Source organism: Dermochelys coriacea, chromosome 19 (assembly GCF_009764565.3).
Source record: "Dermochelys coriacea isolate rDerCor1 chromosome 19, rDerCor1.pri.v4, whole genome shotgun sequence".
Taxonomy (NCBI): domain Eukaryota; kingdom Metazoa; phylum Chordata; order Testudines; family Dermochelyidae; genus Dermochelys; species Dermochelys coriacea.
The window spans coordinates 19,465,532-19,482,551 of NC_050086.2; the positions used below are offsets into that span (position 1 = coordinate 19,465,532).

General features: G+C 45.9%; 1 protein-coding gene across 1 annotated transcript in view; it reads left to right on the forward strand.

The window, feature by feature from the left end:
• Positions 1 to 17,020, forward strand: part of LUZP1 (leucine zipper protein 1) — a 75,672-nt gene that overhangs the window by 42,489 nt on the left and 16,163 nt on the right. The window contains 2 exon segments of the mRNA XM_043506235.1: positions 2,198 to 4,164; positions 4,166 to 5,491. Of these exon segments, the coding sequence (XP_043362170.1) occupies positions 2,311 to 4,164; positions 4,166 to 5,491 (3,180 nt within the window). The 5' untranslated portion in view covers positions 2,198 to 2,310.

The window sequence follows — 17,020 nt, forward strand, 5'->3', positions numbered from 1 at the left end:
GTGACTGTGTTTGCATTAAACACCCCTCTGCCCTACAGGAAATGAGTCACCTCCTGTCAAGGGCTTCATGTCAGGCACTGCAGTCTCCTCCTCACATCCTGCTCTTCCCTTCTTGGCTCTGTGAAATAGGAAACTCGTTAAGTGCTTCCTCTATAGGGAACATTAACAGGAATGCTACAGGCTGAGCAAGGGTTGTAGGTCAAAGGAACTGAAATCCTCCTCTCCTCTGGCTGTATTAGCCCCTCAGATGCCTCTCTACCTTGTTTGATGGGAGAGTCACTTCAGGCTCAGGTTCCCGAGGAACTAATACAAACAGCAAGAGGAGGATATCCGATCCTTTGACCAGCGGTCCCTGTCTCAACTTGAGATGAGGCTGCAGTGGACAGGGCTGCCATAAGTATTCCCATCACTACTCTGCTCCCTAGAGAGGAAGCACTTACACATTTCCCATGTACACGGCTTGGCAGTTGGTCATCAACCGCCTGGCTGAGCATAAAGTTGTTTTAAAATGAAAAAAGGAGCATTGATGTTGAAAAGATCTCTATGGGATTGCAAATGTCAGCTGGGGATGTGCGGGGGGGGCTCTAGAACTTGTCTGTCCTTTTCAAATAGCTGCTTGTTATTACTGGACACACCAGAGATGGGAGTGAGCATTTGAGAGAACCCCTCTCCTGGGCCTTGGGGCTGAGAGCAGCTCGCAGCAGAGCACCTGACATCCCGCCAATTCCTTCTGGTGAAGGTAAACATAGACTCCAGAATTAACTGGCATTACACTCCCAGAACCTACCAGCAGCATCCGTGTTTCCTGGGTCTGATCTCAGTCACCATCAATGAGCCCTGTCGAGTTACTGAGGCTCCAGAATTGTGTGATGTTATGGGGTCTAAATCTGAGCTCTCCCTGTTCTCCTCTAGATGCCCAAGGAAATGGATTTGAGGCTTTCTCCCTACAAATGCAGAATCCTGAGTTTTAACTCTCATTCTGCATTTGTTTCCTGTCTCCAGTAGATGGCAGCAGGCTTGCATACTGGCTGGCAGTTTTGCAGATAGATCAATGACACAGCTGCATTAGAAAAATTCTGGGAATATTTTGTTTTTTCTGTTCCCTGATCTTTGAAAACCTAGGAAATTCTGACCGGGGCAGTTCTTCCCAAGAGACAGCTGCTGAGTGGCAAGTCAGTCATCTCTGCTACAATACTGGCAATCCCCGCATATACGCTGTGGATTCAGTAAGGAATTCAGCTCACACAAACACTACTCATCAAGTTCCAGCAGAAATTCAGCAACTCCTCTCCCTCTTCCCTCTTCACCCACCCATGGCTTGGGGTGCACTCAGATTCTACTCCTTATTGCCATTGCAAACTATCTAGGTGTTGCCAAAGGGTATCCCTCAGAGGCAAATGCAATCCATCAGCCATTGCCCAGGACCAGATTTTAATCTGTTCTGGATTTAACTTGCAAAATATCCAACCTCTGTGTTTGGGTTAACCCCTTTGTGTCCATCTCTGATCCAGAGGCAGGTTGCTCCACAGAGCAATGCCATCTTTGCCATCTCCTTTCTGCCAGACTCAGGCAGAGATGTTCCTTGTTGCCTTTTCATGAAAAGTTTTAGAATTCCTGATCATTTGAGGAAATTTCTTGCCTGTATTTTGGATACTGGTATAGGCAGTGTCCAGTTATTTTAGCCTCTCCTCTGTTGTGGTGTTGAACCATCGTTCCTCTTTTTATGTACTTTGTGTCTTCCAGTTTCCATCTCTAGTTTATGGTTATTGATTCTCTGTCTGATAAGGGTTTGCCTGAGAAGTGCACATTTCTCTGAAGTGAAGTATTGCTAATGGAATAGTTTTGTGAAGAGATCTATAATGTGTGCATATGCACACAGCTAACCAGTCACAGAGGAGCACGCACGCACAGAAACAGCACTAACCAATCTTGGAGGGGCACTGAGTGGATACACATACATGCTGTCTGCCTAATTGAGGTTAGGAGGGTATTCGTTTCTCCCACCGACCAGTGGTGGGCTACTGTTGGGGACAGTACGCTGTATTACTAGACTAAATGGACCACTGATCTTTTCCACTGTGTCGTTCCTTATGATCTGAATTATAGCTTTCAGAAACATGTTTAATGAAAGAAGAAATTATACAAAAGAAACAAACATTTTCTACCCTCCTGTACTCACTTTGTTTTCTTCTTTCAGGCTAAAATTGTCTCTGTCAAAGAAGCTGCAGGATTCAAGGAGAAACTGACATGTTTAAAATCACTCCTTTGATCCAAACTGAGGAAAATTGAACCCAAGAACAAAAAATAAAAATGGCAGAATTTACAGGTTATAAGGAGACTTCAAATCGCCATCTTCGATTCAAGTTACAAAGTCTTGGCCGTCGTCTTGATGAACTGGAAGAAGCAACAAAAAATCTCCAGAAAGCGGAGGATGAGCTTCTTGACCTTCAGGACAAAGTTATCCAGGCAGAAGGCAGCAATTCTAGTATGCTTGCTGACGTAGAAGCTCTGAGAAAAAGAGTGCTGAAAATTGAAGGCAAGGATGAAGAAATAAAAAAAGCTGAAGAGCTCTGTCAGCTGATGAAGGAAAAACTGGAGGGGGAGGAAAGCCTCACTCGAGAACTTAAATCAGAAATTGAACGGCTTCAGAAAAGAATGGCAGAACTGGAAAAACTAGAGGAAGCTTTCGGCAGGAGCAAGAATGATTGTACTCAGCTGTGTCTGAGCCTTAATGAAGAAAAAAATTTGACCAAAAAAATATCTACAGAGTTGGAAATACTTAGGATGAAAGTAAAAGAACTTGAAGCATCTGAAGACAGACTGGATAAAACTGAACGTAGTTTAGTAAGTGAGTTAGAAAAGCTGAAATCTTTAACACTGAGCTTTGCTAGTGAAAGAAAACACTTCAATGAAAGAGAAAAGCAGAATGAAAAATTAATCCAGGAGCTAACACAAAAACTAGAACAAAACAACAAACTAAATAGGGCAGATCAAACTAGAAATGCATCAAACCTGCTAGAAAGATCATCAAATAGTCTTCTGGAGAGAAATGATCTGAGAATTGAAGATGACTTGACATCTGCTTTGCCCTCTAAAGAAGCCAGAAGAAAGGGAAGCTTGGATTATCTAAAGCATGTAGAAAATGAAACCAGAAATAAATCAGAAAATCAAAAGAATAAAAATCAAGAAGACAACAAAGTGAAAGATCTCAACCAAGAAATTGAGAAACTTAAAACTCAAATTAAACATTTTGAATCTTTAGAAGAAGAACTTAAAAAAATGAAAGCCAAAAATAATGACCTGCAAGATAGTTATCTGAGTGAACAGAATAAAAACAAGCTCCTGACTGGTCAATTGGAAGAAATTCAAATTCAAATTAAAAAACAAAAGGATATGGAGAATGGTGAGGTGGAAAGTGAAGAAATGAGCTTTCTCAGCAGAATTAGACATGACAGACCTAAATACAGAGGTAACACGGCTGAGCTGGCAATTTCAAAACACAAGTCACGGGAGCTTTCACCTCAGCATAGACGGGAGAGAACACGGAACAGAGAGTTCTCTTCCAATAATGACAATTATACCACAAGCAGCAAGCAAGTTCCCAGTCCAAGTTTAATTACTAGGAAAACGGCAAAGGCATCTACTACATCTGTTCTACTAGACACCATGATTAGTGATACAAAAAGAATGGAAGACAAATCAGCAGTTGCTACATATTTATCTATGCAGAAAGATAGTGGTGCCCCACAAAATGAAGTGAAGAAATCGAGAGAGCAGCCATCTGTGCTGAGTCGATACCCACCGGCTGCACATGAGCACAAATCTTGGAAAGCATCTTCCAAACCTGGGAATGAAAGTGGACTGAAGACCAAGATTGAAAAGCCATCTCAGACATATAGTGATGTTTGCCAAGGTAACTCTGATGCACTTGAGGAAAAATCAAGCAAAGGAGAAATGACTGTATCTTTGACTGAAAAGATGAAAATAAGCCAAGCAGAGATGTCTGATCTATGTGTAGAGATACCCTTTATGAAAAATAATCATGCACCATCGAATGAAATAGCTTCATCATATAGATACCATATCTCTTCTCAGATGTTAGCAGCTGAATCCACCAGCTCTAAAGCAGAAGCAGCAACAGTCTCTGTTTATCTCATAGACAGTCCCAGAAGGGAGATCTAAAAGAACAATAAACTCCCAAGAAAGAGAATTTACAGACACTTTTCATGAAAATACAAAGTCCCCAACTTTATTAAAGTATTCAAACAACTCAAGAAGTCAAGAAGACATTTTACAGATTCTCACAAGTCAAGGTAAGGAAGGAATGGACCAATCTGCACCATCAGTTACAGGTCAGACAAATGTTGGCATAAAATCTGAATCTTTGAGATCCAAAGCCATCAAACCAGCTAGCTATGAAAAACTTAGTACAGATGAGAAGATGGGTAAAAGCACCAATGCTACTACTGAGTCAGAACTGGAGATGAGAAAAAAACCCAGTTCCAGAGAATTCTCAAGCTCCAGAGGAGGTCTCAGAGCATCTCTCTTTGAAAATGATAAAAATACTGGAAATGAAGATGACCCCCACAAATCCATAAAGACATCTTCAGATGCCCCCAGTGTGGGATTGAAATCCAGACGGTCATTCAGCCCCAGAGAAGCTTTGAGATCAAAAGCCATCATTAAACCTGTAATAATTGAAAAGGACATGAAAGAAGTAATGGGAGGGGCTGGGTCTGAAGAATACTCTCAAAAACAGAAATCTCTCTTCAAAACTGTGACAAATAAAATGACAAGCAGCATAACAATCTTCCCCTCTGAGCCAGCCAACACAAGGACCAACACAAATGAAGCAGCAAAGGAAAGACATACTTCTACCAGCAATATTAGAGTCACTCCAAATGAGCTATCAACCATAACAAACAACATCAGCACACCCTTTGAGATCTCAATTAATAAGAGTGATATTGCTCTGAAATTATCTGAGGCAGATAAAATTGGGGACTTAGCTCTGAGAAACAGGACAGAAACACTAATCTCAAGAAGCAGTATTATGATAAAACCTTCTGAACCCATTGAGAAGAACAGTTGTGAGCCATCCTTAGAGACAATCAGCTGGAAAAGCCCTGGGCCTTTAGAATCAGATTCACCAGAGACTAAACACATCACTCTGAGAAGCTCTTGGAGGACAAGGCAGGGATTACAATCTTTGGAAGACTCTCAAATCAAGGTGGAAAAAAATACAGCTTCCATTCGTACAAAGGCATGCAAGTCATCTACAGACCTCTCTGAAACGGAAGGGGCCAATGCAAGAATACATTTACTTGAGCAGAATTCAAGAAGGTCCAGGGCCACTATTAATTCTTGGAATACTCCTGAATTAGAATTCAGAAGGACCCAAAGTAGCTTAAGTGCATCTGAACTATCTACTCGAAGGAGCTACATCCATGATCCCATCACTGCTTCTACTTGGAATCGCACAACATTACCAGTAAGTGTTTTCTGTCTTCTGTTACTTTTAACCATCATTCTTTTTGAAATTGTCCACTAATTGTAGGATGCCCAACTTGAAATACTAACAGATCTGATTTTCAGAGGCGTTACATTCCCACAGCTCCTGTTCACTTCAACTGATTACCTAAATATTGAGGCATCCAAATTAATTAGCGACTTTGGAAAATTGGGCCGATTAATTGTGTTCCCATCTGCCATGTTTTTGTACTGCTTCCTGTGTAAATAAAGCCATACTCATCTGTTCTTGCCAAGGCTAAGAGAGGAAATAATTGGTCCCAGCTTAGTCCTGGGCCTATATGTCTTTTAAAGTCAAGCTTTGCAAGGTAGAGTCAGCAGGAAATAGCAAAGAATTTATTTAAAAATTGCTGCACTGCTTCAGTCTGAACTTTCAACTTCCATTTTTAAAGGGACACTGGCTGTATCACCTCCATGTGTGACATGCCTCAAACGGCCCCCGTAGGGTGTCCTAGCAGACCAGCTGGTTGCGTGGTGTTGCCATCTCCTCCTGGTTCCAAGTTGCTAGATCACCTTGAGAAAAAACTTAAAACACATGAACTATTTTCCTAGCATTACTTTTCCATGCTATTGAGGATGTTATTCAGTTGTCTGTGAGAGGAGATCTTGCATAAGGGGAAATCCAGGAGATGTTCTCACTGTTAAGATGTGGTTCTCTCTCTGAAAAGGACTGAGAATCCCTGAAATACTTTAAAACATTCATCTGATGGGGTATGTCCATTCTGGCCATACTAAATAATGTGTTCCAGTTCAATGTAGCCACTCTTTATGCAGTATCTATGCAATACAAACAGCAGGGGTGCCCACATTAACTCCCACCACCATTTTCAGTGTTGGTCTGAAGTACAAATAAAGTACAGAAGAGATCAAAGGGTTGTAGGGTGGTTGTGGAAGGAATTCTTAGCCAAATGAATTTGCCACTGAACAAAGGTTTCCATTTGGGAATATAGATGAAGATGTGAGAGGGTATTTGTGTTTTCCAAACCTTGCTTTGTTCTGTAGAACCAACTTCACCTCTCAGGGAGTAAGCATACAATGCAACACAGCTTTACTTTGTAGCATCTATTGTCATTAGAGAGTTAGGGCCAGATTATCAAAAATATTTGGGCACCTAAAGATGCAGATAGGCACCTCGTGGATCTATATTGGACCTAATAGGCATGTTCGAAAATCCCACTCGGCACATTTCTTCTTTGAGCTGCAGACATATATTCCAGGCAGGTGTGTGTGCACACCAAACACTGGAGCCGGAGACTTTTGGCTAGCAGTACCCTTAGAGGGTAGCACCTGGCAATATGAGACGGCACCGCCCCAGTCCCCCTCAGTTCCTTCTCATCACCATCGGCTGGAGTCAGAGCTTGTGTGATGGTGGTTTTCACAACCTTGCATTCATCCTCTGCATAGTTAAGAGTTAGTTTTAGTTTAGTTAAAAAAAAAAAAGTAGCGTATTAGTGCTTGGCCCCCCCCATGATGCCCTCCCCAGATTCAAGCATTGCCCTTCATGCGGAGTGATGTTTCCCAACAGTGACACCACACACAGTGCTTAGGGCAGCAGGTTTAAAACAAATAAAAGGAAGTTCTTCTTCACACAGCACACAGTCAAGCTGTGGAACACCTTGCCTGAGGAAGTTGTGAAGGCTAGGACTATAACAGGATTTAAAAGAGAACTAGATAAATTCATGGAGGTTAAGTCCATTAATGTCTATTAGCCAGGATAAGTAAGGAATGGTGTCCCTAGCCTCTGTTTGTCAGAGGGTGAAGATGGATGGCAGGAGAGAGATCACTTGATCATTACCTGTTAGATTCACTCCCTGTGGGGCACCTGGCATTGGCCACTGTCGGCAGACAGGATACTGGGCTGGATGGACCTTTGGTCTGACCCACTATGGCCTGTTCTTATGCTCTGCCTTGGCAAAGCCCACCTTAAGGAGTGCTCTTCATCTGTAGATCATCAAGAAGAGGACTCAGGTGGGCAGGTCCTTTGCCCTCAAACAGCACCTGCTTGAACAAGCCATGTGGCTGAGCCCACACAGTGGCCTATCTTGGGCCACAGATAGCCATTGGGCTCAGAAAGTGCTGCTGCATCTTGTTCTGGGAGAGTGGCCACTTCGAAGAGGCACAGGAGTCGTTCTGCATTGTTGGCACCAAAGAAGAGTTGTCCCGGGGCAACTCTTCTGCCTTCCCTAAGCAGAGCGCCAACTGGCATGGGAACGGTTCTGGTGCGCAGGATGGCATGTGTACATCTTGTTCCCTCCCCTGGTACAGAGCAGGAAGGGCAGAAACCCCGTACTGTTGACTCCAGTTCTGGCCTCCAGGCATCTACTGAGTCCAGTACCAACTGGAGCGATGGCAGTACTGACCGTGTCTGTGACGTCAGCATACCAGGCTGTAGCGGACCTTCTGTGCCTTTTGGTTCCATCATCACTGCTGGTCAAAGACTTTGCAAGGCTGGTGCCTTTAGTGGCCCCCCAGTTGGAGCTGCTGCCCAACTCTCAGGCCCTTCAGCACCGCACCAGGAACGCCACCTTTCTGGTTGGTTGATATGGGCATGGCACCAGAGCTGGGACAGGCTCTTTGGTACGAGGTTTTCCTCAACGTCAAGGCACTCAGGCTCTCTGGTTACTGCTTTGTGCAACCAGCACTGACCTTGCCTGTGGCACCCAGTAGTGACGATCTCAATTGGAGGCAAAGGATATGTTGGGATCCCCTGTTGGTCCTTCTGGAGTTGCTCTTTCCCTGACCCCAATGTCTCAGAGGTCTCAGGACTCCTCTGTTTCAGAGTGGGATCTTCGTCCACTTTGCTGGAGGAGGCCCAAAGGTCACTGGTAGACCAGTACAGCTACCAGGGTGGGCATGGGCCCCAAGGCCTGGATGTAGGCCCTTGGTCCAGCACCTTCAGGCCACCAATGCATTGCCCTTATCGGTGGCCTCCTTGGGCTCAGTGGAAATCTCCTCGCTCTTGGAGGTCTAGCTCAGCATCCAAGTCAAAGGCGAGATCACCTGCTCATGTGATGTTGGTGGCTGCAGACCAGCAGCAAGCCCAGGCATCCACAGTTCCCCTTCCCTGTGGAGCCACAAAGTCTCTTCATCTGGAGACTCTACCTCAGCATCAGGACCTGTCTATGGCTCAACCAACAGCATCGTCCTTGTCGCCAGATGATGCAGTACTGCCTGGTTCATCCTGCCCTTCTATCCTGAAGGACTACAAGGCATATCAGGACCTCTTATGTCAGGTGGCCACATCCTTCTGAATTCAAGGGGAGTTTCTCCAGGAGAATATCTATAAATGCATGGACATTCTCCAGACCTGGAAGGGTGACCCTCCCAATTAATGAGGTGCTCCTCAAACCTGTGAGTGCTCTTTGAGGTACACCGGTCTTGTTACTGGCAGTGGTCAAGTGCTTGAAGAAGTGCTATATTGTGCTGATACAGGGATCCAAGGGGGTCTATTCCCATCTGGCCCCAAACTCCCTGATGGTCATGGCAGGACAGGTTCAAGTCCATGTCCAAAGACAGAGACTCTAAGCGTTTGGACCTTTTGGACAGAAAGGTATGCACCTCCTCATAGTTACAGATGAGGATTGTGAACCATCAGGCTTTACTGTCCACAATAGACTTCTCAATTGGTTGACTATGGCCCAAATTTTGAGGAGCAGTTGCCTGAAGTGTCTTGTGATGAGTCTTGTGTGATTGTCACTGAAGGCTGCTTGATGGCCAAGATGTCTTTGCAATCCGCCCTTGATATTGCTGACACCTCGACCAGAGTGATGTCCTTGGGGATTACTATGAGGAGAGCTTCCAGTCTCCAAAACTCAGGGATCGCTCTGGATGTCCATCAAACAACGGAAGACTTGCCTTTCGATGGCAGGGCCTTGTTTTAAGATAAGACTGATGAAAACTCTGCTTTCCTTTAAGGATTCCAGGGCTACCGCAAGGTCTTTGGGGGTGCATACACTGCCCACACAGAGACACCACTATAGGGCACAGCAACAACTGTACAGACCACAGCATCCTTTTATGCAGCCCTTCTCCTTGAGTCAGTGAGACTATCCCAGGAAGAGGGAAAGGTCTCACAAGAGGAAGCATTTGAGCTCAGGGCCTGGCTGGGCTGTTCCCTCTTCTTTGACACCTGTTAAGTGCCCATTTTGACTCATTGATCCAGAGCCCTGTTACAGTTGTTCTTCCACCCTCATTGCCTCCCACCCCCTGTTCCACTGGGGACAGGCTGGTCTGCTTTTATAATGCCTGGGTCTCCATTACCTCTGACAGCTGTAAGATCAGGCTATGCCATCCAGTTTCTCTCCACGCACCCTCCCCACTCTTCAGGGACCCCTCTCATGATATACTGCTCTTGGAGCCGGTCAGCTGTCTGCTAATGGTGGGAGCAGTGGAGAAAGTGCCGCGAGAACACCAGTGTCATGGTCTACTCCTGGTACTTCCTGATACCAAAATCCAAGGGCAGAATGAGGCCTGTCCTCAACCTTTGTGGACTCAACAAATTCATCAGATATGTGAGGTTCCACATATTCACACTCTTAACTATCTGCCCTGCTCCACCTCCGAGAGACTGGTTTGCTGCTCTTCAGGATGCTTGTTTTCTTGTGGCCATTCTACCAAGTCACAGGAAGTTTCTTTGCTTCTTAGCAGAAGAATGCCATTGTCAGTACATAGTTCTTTCATTTGGCCTCTTTTCCTCCCCACATCCCTGCAGCCCAGGTTTTCACCAAATATATGGCAGTGGTCATGGCGTACCTCAGGAGGAAGGGAATCCACATCTTCCTCTACCTTGATTAGCAGTTGTTGGGGGGAAGGTCCAGAGAGGAGGTTCTTGCCCATGTCAACACCGCATGCCATTTACTCAACAGATTGGGACTCATTCTAAACACCACAAAGTCAACCTTGGCTCCCACTCAATAAATGGAATTCATTGGGGCCCTGTTAGATTCCACAAAGTTGAGGGTGTTTTTGCTGAGTGACTGCTTCCGGGCAATTAACAAATGTGTCTCAGTTTACAATCACAACCTTCCATGGCAGTTTGCGTGTCTTTTGAGCCTTTGGGGCCATGTGTCCAGTTGCACGCAGGTGGTCTAGTTTGCCAGGTTGCGTCTTCACCCTCTTCCGATGTGGCTCAAGATGGCTTACAGCCCTACCTTGCATCTCTGGACTGGTTGGTTCACCTTACTCCACTGGTCCTGGAGTCCCCACATTGGTGGGAGTCCCCATGCAACATGTGCCAAGGAATTCCTTTCACTCTGTTCCCCCCATCAAATGAGTGGTTTACAATCATCCCTCTGGGTTGGGGAGGCACATTTGGACTTGTTGAGGGTGTCGGGCCTGTGGTTGGAACAGGAAGCCTCGTTCCACATCAATGTATTGGGGCTTCAGGCTATCTTTAATGTGTGTCATGCCTTCCAGGACCACATCAGGCATTCAGTGGTTCACTTTCTCACCAACAATACCACCACAGTATACTATATGAACAAACAAGGGGGAGCCCACTCCAGATTGCTCTGCCTAGAGCCAATCAATCTATGGCAGTTCTGCATCAAAGAAAACATCGCCCTGGTAGCTGTCCACTTGCCAGGGGTGCAGAGCCATCTTGTGAAGTGTCTCAGCAGGTTTTTCTCTCTGAGCCACAAATGGTCCCTTGAAGGAGTGTCCTTCAGATTGTTTTCGCAGTATGGGGCATCCCCATGATCTGTGTGTTTGCAATGAGGGAAAATAAGGAGTGTCACCTATTCTGCTCTTGGGAAGGGTCTCAGCCCAGGCTCTCTCTTTCTCTGATACTTTCCACTGCAGCTGGCAGTCGACTCTCTTACATGCCTTCCCTCCTGTCCCAATCATTTCCTAGATCATTGCCAAGTTCAAGGTGAATCAAGCCAGGCTCATCCTGATTGCCCTGGCATGGCCAAGACATTGTTGGTTTTCAGGCCTCCTTGGTCTGTCAGATCAGCCTCCCATGCCACTGCATCTCCTTCCCAACCTCTTCACGCAGGACTATGGCTGCATTCTGCATCTGGCGATCAGCTCCGACACCTTATGGCGTGGCTGCTGCGTGGCTGAATGAAGAGGAGGAGCATTGCTTGAAGGCTGTCCAACAGGTTCTACTTAGCAGTAGGAAACCTTCCCTTGGACAGCCTAATTGGCAAAGTGGAAGAACAGGGACTTCCATCCAGCACATCTTGGAGTACCTGCTTCACCTTCAGAAATCGGGCTTGGCACTCAGATCTCTGAGAGTGCACTTGGCAGCAATATCCATGTTTCATCCACCTATTCAAGGGAAATCAGTTTCTTCCAACGCCATGGTGATGACATTTCTAAAAGGACTTCTCCACCTGTACCCTCTGATCTGAGGGCCAGTCCCCTTGTGGGACCTTAACACTGTTTTAGCAGCTCTTATGGGACTTCCATTGAGCCTCATGCTTCCTGCCCATTGCCCCTCCTGTCTCAGAAAACTGCATTCTTGGTAGTCATTGCCTCTGGGGCTTCCTTACACACAGTTTTCCAAGGACAAGGTAATGATCCAGCCACACCCGAAGTTCTTATCCAATGTGGTGTCTCAGTTGTGGGTGGTGTATTTATCTGTATTTTCCCCTAAGCTGCATTCCTCCCCTTAGGAGCAACACTTCCAAATGTTAGACACTGAATAGGACTGAACTGTTTCATTCTTCACCTGGCCTGTTCGTATCCTATGTGGACTGCATCAAGGGACAAGTGGTGTCTGCATAGGCTATCTCCAGACGGATAATGTCTTGTATCTAGACTGTGAATGAGATAGCACCAGCTATGATTCCTCAGCGGATATGGGCTCATTCCACGAGAGCACAGGCACCATTGGTTGTGTTCCTCAGTTATATTTTCATATTGGACACTTGCAGGTGGCCATCCATCCATACATTTACAGACCATTACGTGATTGTTCCAGAGGAGACACTAATGTTGGAAAAGCAGTCCTGCAATCCTTATTCAGATAGACTCTGAGCCCCACCTCCGGACGGGCATATTGTTTGTAAGTCACCTACTGGGCATACACATCTGCATCTACTCAAAGAAGAAATGGTTACTTACTTTAACTGTGGTTCTTTGAGATGTGATGGAGACGTGTATTCTACAACCTGCCCTCCATCCCCTCGGCATTGGAGTCTTCCCCTAGACATTCAGGGCGAAGAAACTGAGGGGGGTCGGGGTGGCACTGCCTAATATAGGGGTTATAGACACAAGGCACAAACACCGCCCCCTATGGGTATTGCTAGGCAAAAGGCTCAAACTCTGCCATGAGCACACTTACACTTATGTCTGCATCACATCTCGAAGAACCACAGTTGCAGTAACTTTGTCAAGGTATTTAGGTACCTAAATGAATCTGACCCTGAGATAGTACAGTTAGCACTGAGTTCTCCATTGCTCAACTGTTTAAGAGTCTAGGTAAGAAGGAAGGAAAATGTTCTAGCTGGCTTTTTAAATGAGAGGGCGGGTGCCTGAGGGATCTTGGAAGGCTGGAGATGTAGAAGAGAGAGTTTTTTCATTGAGATGAGATTGTGTGCAGGGAGAAGCTTCGAGAGGAGAGACAGAGAGATAAATAAAGAATACATGCTAGCATGGAATGTAGGATTGTTTGGCTTCAGTTTGAAAAAATACATCTGACATGCATGGCAGAGCTATGAATGTGTTAGCAGTGCAGCCCAAATGAAGCTTTTACCCAACATCACACATTTGAGTGGTCATATACTTGGCACCTTGAGTCCAACTTTCCAGATCTTGGAGGGATAGAAAAGGTCTGTACTGCCAAACCTCAAAAATCATGAGTCGGATCCCAAAAATCATGCAGTTAGGTTAAGTGTGAGCCTTTCTCTGCAACTGTGAAGGCTGGCAACATTTTTTTTAAATTAAAGCTGAGCTTCTCACACAATAACATGACTCCAGGAGCCTGGTCTTTGAGAAAAACAACAAATATTGTTAGACTTGCAATAAAATTGTAAAAGTTGGCAACACTGAAGATTATACAATTGAGAAATCTCAAAAAATCCCCTAAAGGAGCTAGGTCTATATCTGGGGGGTCTGCTAAGGCTACTGTATTCCATGGGAAGACCTTTCTAAGTGGCATATAACATCAATCTTTACTTTGGCGTGAGATATCGGCCCTTAAATCTCCTACCAGTCCAGGAGCATGCTCTTAGCAACTTTGGGAGTTCAAATATCGTGAAACGGCTCCCTGCCCCTCAAATCACAAGTTTGTCTGTCAAATAATAATTTTAAAAAATCATTGGTGTTGTCTGGTTTTTGCACTCAGTCGGGCTCTTTGTGTGTGTATTTCATGATGCGAATTCAACACATACACAAACTGGGGGCACTTACCGACTTCTGGCTGATGGGAGGGACACACTCCCCAGGCCATTCCTGTGCTTCCCCCGGGAGGCTTACCCCTGCTCTCCTGTCTCCTCTGTCCTATCCCTTGCTTCGTCTACACAGAGCCTTGCTGCAGCAATTGCTGCGGTGAGGGCAGCTGGCTGAGCAGGGCTTGGGAATGGAGGGCCAATGCACCTGCCTTCTCTCTTACCCCCCAGCATTGTTCTGCCCTCTCAATGCAGCATGGTGGGAGGTTAAACAGGGCTGAAGCTGCTGCCACTCCCTGGGCTAGGCCCCTGGTCTGCACGCAGACAGCAGAAAACGGAGGCTTCCCAATTTGCTGAGGCCAGATGTGGGGCCCAGTGTATGACAGAGATCCTGACTAGGGGACACTAAATTCCTTCATGCAGAGAGGCTAAACTTTGATGGGATTTGCCCCTCAGTGCCACTCTGTAACCTCAGCCTCAGGACTCTTCACTTCTGATAGAAAGAGGGGTCAGTTGTAAATGAGTGGGCAGGAAATCTGTGAGGTGCAGGCAGCTTTAGAGCTTCAGAATCTCTCAGCATCAGCAGCTGGTGGAAGCTCTGCCCTATAGGACCCAGCAAACCTGGGGGCGGCACTTCAGGTGCTGGCCAATTGAAACTGCCTGCCAAAGCCAGCAGCTCAGGCTGTGGGGAGTTCCCTCTGGTGGTCACAGGCAAGAAATGCACCTGCACAAACCAGTCAGTCAGAAATTCTTGAGCTGCTCAAGAGATCACAAGTGGATGTAACAAACTGAGTGTTGGCAACATTACGCGTCCAGGCCCTCAGACGCTCTGAGAGATTCCAAAAAGAAGCAGGAGTTTCTCTGGCAGGTTCTTTTTAAAAACTGTTTGAAGCTGGCCAGAGGTTTGGAGTATTAGAACCTTTCCTGTGGAGATGGACTAGCAGGCAGAGAGCAGGCCCACAAGTCAAAGGTGCAAGATATCTGCAGTTTATCCAGTGGCTCTGCTATTAATCACAGTGGTAGCACTGGCTCCTCCATGGAGCTGAGCTGTATATCAAAGCAGCAGTGACATGAGAATTAAGTTCCCAACCTCTCCCTCATTCTAAACATTTTCAGACTTTCTCCTTCCAGGCTCTTTGGCCTCTGTCTGAAGGTGACGTGTTTTTGGTTTTTTTTAATTTTTTTGTTGTTGTTGTTAAGTTTGAGCAAAATCTGTTTAGCGATTTTGGGACAAGTGGAGAGTGAGTTACCGACTGGGTCTACACATCTACGTCTACTCGAATGAGAAGAAATGGTTACTTACTGTAACTGGCTCTTTGAGATGTAATGCAGACATGTGTTCCACATCCTGTCCCCCATCCCCTCTGCATTAGCGTCTTCCCCTAGACCAGTGGTTCTCAAACTGTGGGTCAGGACCCCAAAGTGGGTCACAGCCCCATTTTAATGGGGCCACCAGGGCTGGCTTAAACTTGTTGAGGCCAAAGTCCGAGCCTCACTGCCCAGGGCCAGAGCTGAAGCCCAACAGCTTCAGCCCTGAGCAGCGGGTCTCAGGTTACAGCCCCCTGCCTGCGGCTTCACCCCTTGGGTTTTGTCTTTGCCCCTCCCCCTGCCTGAAGTGGTAGGCTCGGGCTTTGGCTTTGCACCCCCACCCGGGGCAGCAGGGCTTGGGTGAGCTCAGTCCCCCCGCCTAGGCTCATGTAGTAATTTTTGTTGTCTGAAGGGGCTCGCGGTGCAATGATGTTTGCGAAATCCTGCCCTAGACATTTGGTGTGAAGAGACTGAGGGGTTTGGGGCGGTGCTGCCTCAGATAGCCAGGGGAGGGGTTATAGACACAAGAAGAGAACACCATCCCTCTATGGGTTCTACTAGGCAAAAGGCTCTGACTCCAAAGAACCACAGTTACAGTAACTGTTTCATTTAGCTACTTAAATACCTTGACAATCTGGCCCTGAGATAATACAGTTAGCACTGAGTTCTCTGTTGCTTAACTGTTATTTCAGAGTCTAGGTAAGAAGGAAGGAAGATGTTCTAGTTGGTATTTTAAATGAGAGGGCGGGTGCCTGAGGGATCTTGGAAGGCTGGAGATGTAGAAGAGAGAGTTTTTTCATTAAGATGAGATTGTGTGCAGGGAGCGGCTTCGGAAGGAGAGACAGAGAGATAAATAAAGAATACATGCTGGCATGGAATACAGGATTTTTTGGCTTCAGTTTGGAATAAATACATCTGAAATGCATGGCAGAGCTATAAATGTGTTAGCAGTGCAGCCCCAATGATAGCTGGATTACAGGCTGGAATACTCAAAAATCATGAGTCGGATCCCAAAAATAATGCAGCTGGGTTAAGCGTGAGCTTTTCCCTGCAACTGTGAAGGCTGGCAACATTTTTTTTTAATGAAAGCTGAGCTTTCAAACCTAACTGACAAACCTAGGGTGCCCTTTCTCGGAGGAGATGTATCTGCAGTGGCTTGGGTGTGAACACTGACCTCTGGCCTAGAAATAGCCCTCAAGAGCAGGGCACAACTTGAGCCTTCAAGGCGTTGGCTTTGAATTTACTAAGGTGTAACTATTTGGAATGCACAGGACCTTTGTCTGTTAAGCTTGTGAGGTGTCCAGTTAAGGAGCCTTGCCTAGGCTTGGCTTTCTCCCATTTTCAAAATGACCCTCTCTCCTTTCTCCCTTGCTTTCATAGATTCCAAGGCCAGAAAGGAACATTGGGATCATCTACTCTGATCACTTGTGCAGCACAGGCAAAGAGACCTGCCCCCAAATAATTGATAGAGCAAAACTTCCCCTGCCCCCACCTAAAGAACAGTATTACAGTGAAACCTTTCTGAACCCCTTGAGAAGAACAATGAACCCTCCATTGGAGGCAATAAGTTGTAAGAGCCGTAGGTCATTAAAAACAGCTTCCTGAGAGAGAAAATACATCGCAGGGAGACGTTCTTAAGTTCTTTGGAAGACTCCTAATGCAAAGTGCATAAAAATACAACTTCCACTACTATAAACCCATGCAAGTCATGTACAGCCCACTCTGAAACAGAAGGAACCAACTGAAGAATACACCCAGCATTTAAAAAGAGCTAGTGCAACTGTTAATTTCTTCCATCATATTTCTGAGCGAGGAGTTACTTTAGGATGCAAACCCGTTCTCATTCCTAA